At 58.7% G+C, this 2266-nt stretch overlaps 1 protein-coding gene across 1 annotated transcript in view; it reads right to left on the bottom strand.

Annotated features, from left to right (window-relative positions):
* Window positions 1-2266, bottom strand: part of DDR2 (discoidin domain receptor tyrosine kinase 2) — a 57050-nt gene that overhangs the window by 4697 nt on the left and 50087 nt on the right. The window contains exon 7 of the mRNA XM_006763173.2: window positions 819-1002. Within this exon, the coding sequence (XP_006763236.1) occupies window positions 819-1002 (184 nt within the window). The remainder of the gene's footprint in view (window positions 1-818; window positions 1003-2266) is intronic.

The following is a 2266-nucleotide window of genomic DNA, read 5'->3' as shown; positions in this document are numbered from 1 at the left end:
GCCGGCCATTGCGGGCTGAGTGGTCCGGCCCAGAGGGAGGCCCCCGGCGCTTGCCTGCGGAGGCTGTGACCGAGAGGTGCTCTCTGCCAGGGTCCTAGTCCTGCCCTCGAGCTCGCCTCCTCACACCAGCGTGGCAGAGCATTTAGACCTAGAGACGGCTGGCGCAGGCAACCAGGGCGCTAACCTGGCCGCTCACAGCGGTGACTTAGCTGTCGTATGCTGAGTGCGGGGACAGAGCCGACAGGGGAGCCCCTGGAGGAGCCCGGGGTCCGTCAGAGAACACACACCCCTGCCTGTGAACAGCTGGCGGAGGCCGACTCCTCGGTGCTGGGGGAGGCACCCGGGTGGGAAATGGTTCAAAATGCGAAGCCCCCCCTCTCTGTGGGGAGAGCACAGTGCGGAGCCCCCTCCTGGGTGGGACCCTCAGTACCCCCCTGGCACGGGTGCCTCTGTGGGCCCCTCCCTCCTCAAAAAGACATTAAAATCAGATGGTACAACTGTGTTGTTCAGAGAGGGGATCATTTTGGCCCTGAAGTTCACTGTTTTCCTCTGATATTTAAAGGAGGTAAACCATGTTCATGGGCCCACAAGCATGGTGGCCCTGGAGACCACCCACCGTGCTGCTGGACGCGCCCGCTCCGTGTTGGCACCACACGCAACGAGGGACAGCGGCCTCGTCCAACCGCCTTGTTTACAAGGAGGAAAGGGCCAGACCGGCTGAGGGACTGGGGGCCGCACGAGGCCAGTCAGGAGCGTGTCCTGCAGCCCCACCCAAGGCCGCCAGCCCCTGCCACGCACAGGGCCGTGTGCCCGCTGACCTTCATGGTGGTGAAGTTCCTGATGCGGTCAAATTCAAACACGATCTCGATGTAGCCGTTGGCGGCACTCTCGTTCCTCCAGCCCACGTAGTCGTAGCCAGGCCACACGTGGTACTCGTGGGTCTGGGTGAAGTCGTCCAGGCCGGACACCCCGTCCGTTAGCTGGCCCAGCCCCTCGGTCATGCTGCCGGCCAAGGGCGAGAGGAGGGGACAGAGGTCCGAGTTAGCGCGTGCTCGTGGAAGAGCTCTCGCCACTGCACCGGGTTCTGAAAAAGCTGGCCATCATGGAGGGTGCCGGATTATGAAAATCCGATGTATCTGACAGTATCGACTCATTCATCCTGCATCGGTGCAGAACTAAGCTTCATATCGATGAATTTTATAAAACATTGGATTTTGATTCCCCTTCAATAGCAAAGCTGTTAAACAATGTTCTATTTGTTTACTCTCTTGTGCCCTGACCTATTCTTACATACTGACATAACCAGTCTTTTTATAATGACTCAATGTTCTCAAAGACATTTGATTAACGAATCTAGGAGTGAGCGACTGCAGGAACGCATGTGGAGTGGACCGCAGCCTGCCCATCCCCTGCCCTGGTCCCTGAGCAGGTTGGAAACACATTGCTCAGCGAGTCGGTTCAGTAAGCCAGCTCACCCCCACCCCATCCGAAACCAAACTCCAGGGCAGGAGGCCACTGGCCCTTCACCCCGCCCGTGACAGAGGCAAAGGAATCGAGAAGTGCGTGTCGGCCGTCCCAGGCAGCCACGGGCCAGGGGCAGAGCCAGTGAGGTGCACTAGCTACGGACGGTGCGGGGGCCTGGACCTTTTGAGGACCGCGTGGTAAATGATAGCAACGTCTAATTCCTATGCTGTACACCTGGAAACAATGCCAAATAATATTGGAAGTAAACTGTAATTTAAGAATAAAAAGCCTGCCACATTTAAGTACTCATTTATATTTCAATTTAATAAAATTCATAGACAATGAGACCCCCAGAGTGAGAGGCATGGGTGGCACGAGGGTCTGGGACTGGCTCGGTTTTGTTCTGGGCCCGGCAGCCTTTCCACCTCCGAAAAAGGCCGCTCTGAGGGCGGAGCTGCCGGGAGCCCCGCTGCTCGGCCGGTTCCCAAGACTGGGTCCCGCTCAGCCACACGGCATGTCCACCGCCCATCTCATCACGTCACGTGCCAGCCTCTAGTCTCCTTCCCTGCGTGAACGTCCCTCCTCACCCCCTCAGTCACCGTATGGCCTGGACTTCCTTCTCCCCGACCCCTCCTGGCCCTGGCATTCAGGCTCCTCCAAACTATGACAGAACCTGCCTCACTCTGCTTCACACTGCGGCTTCGGGGAACTGAGCTGCTGCTCCCCTAAAGGGAGGCCGTGGTCCTGTCCACACGCTGCCCCTCTGCCTCCAATGCCATTTCCACGCCCCCTGCCTGGCAGC

The sequence above is a fragment of the Myotis davidii genome, unplaced genomic scaffold, assembly GCF_000327345.1.
Source record: "Myotis davidii unplaced genomic scaffold, ASM32734v1 scaffold1059, whole genome shotgun sequence".
NCBI lineage: Eukaryota > Metazoa > Chordata > Mammalia > Chiroptera > Vespertilionidae > Myotis > Myotis davidii.
This window is presented reverse-complemented; position numbering and strand designations above follow the sequence as displayed.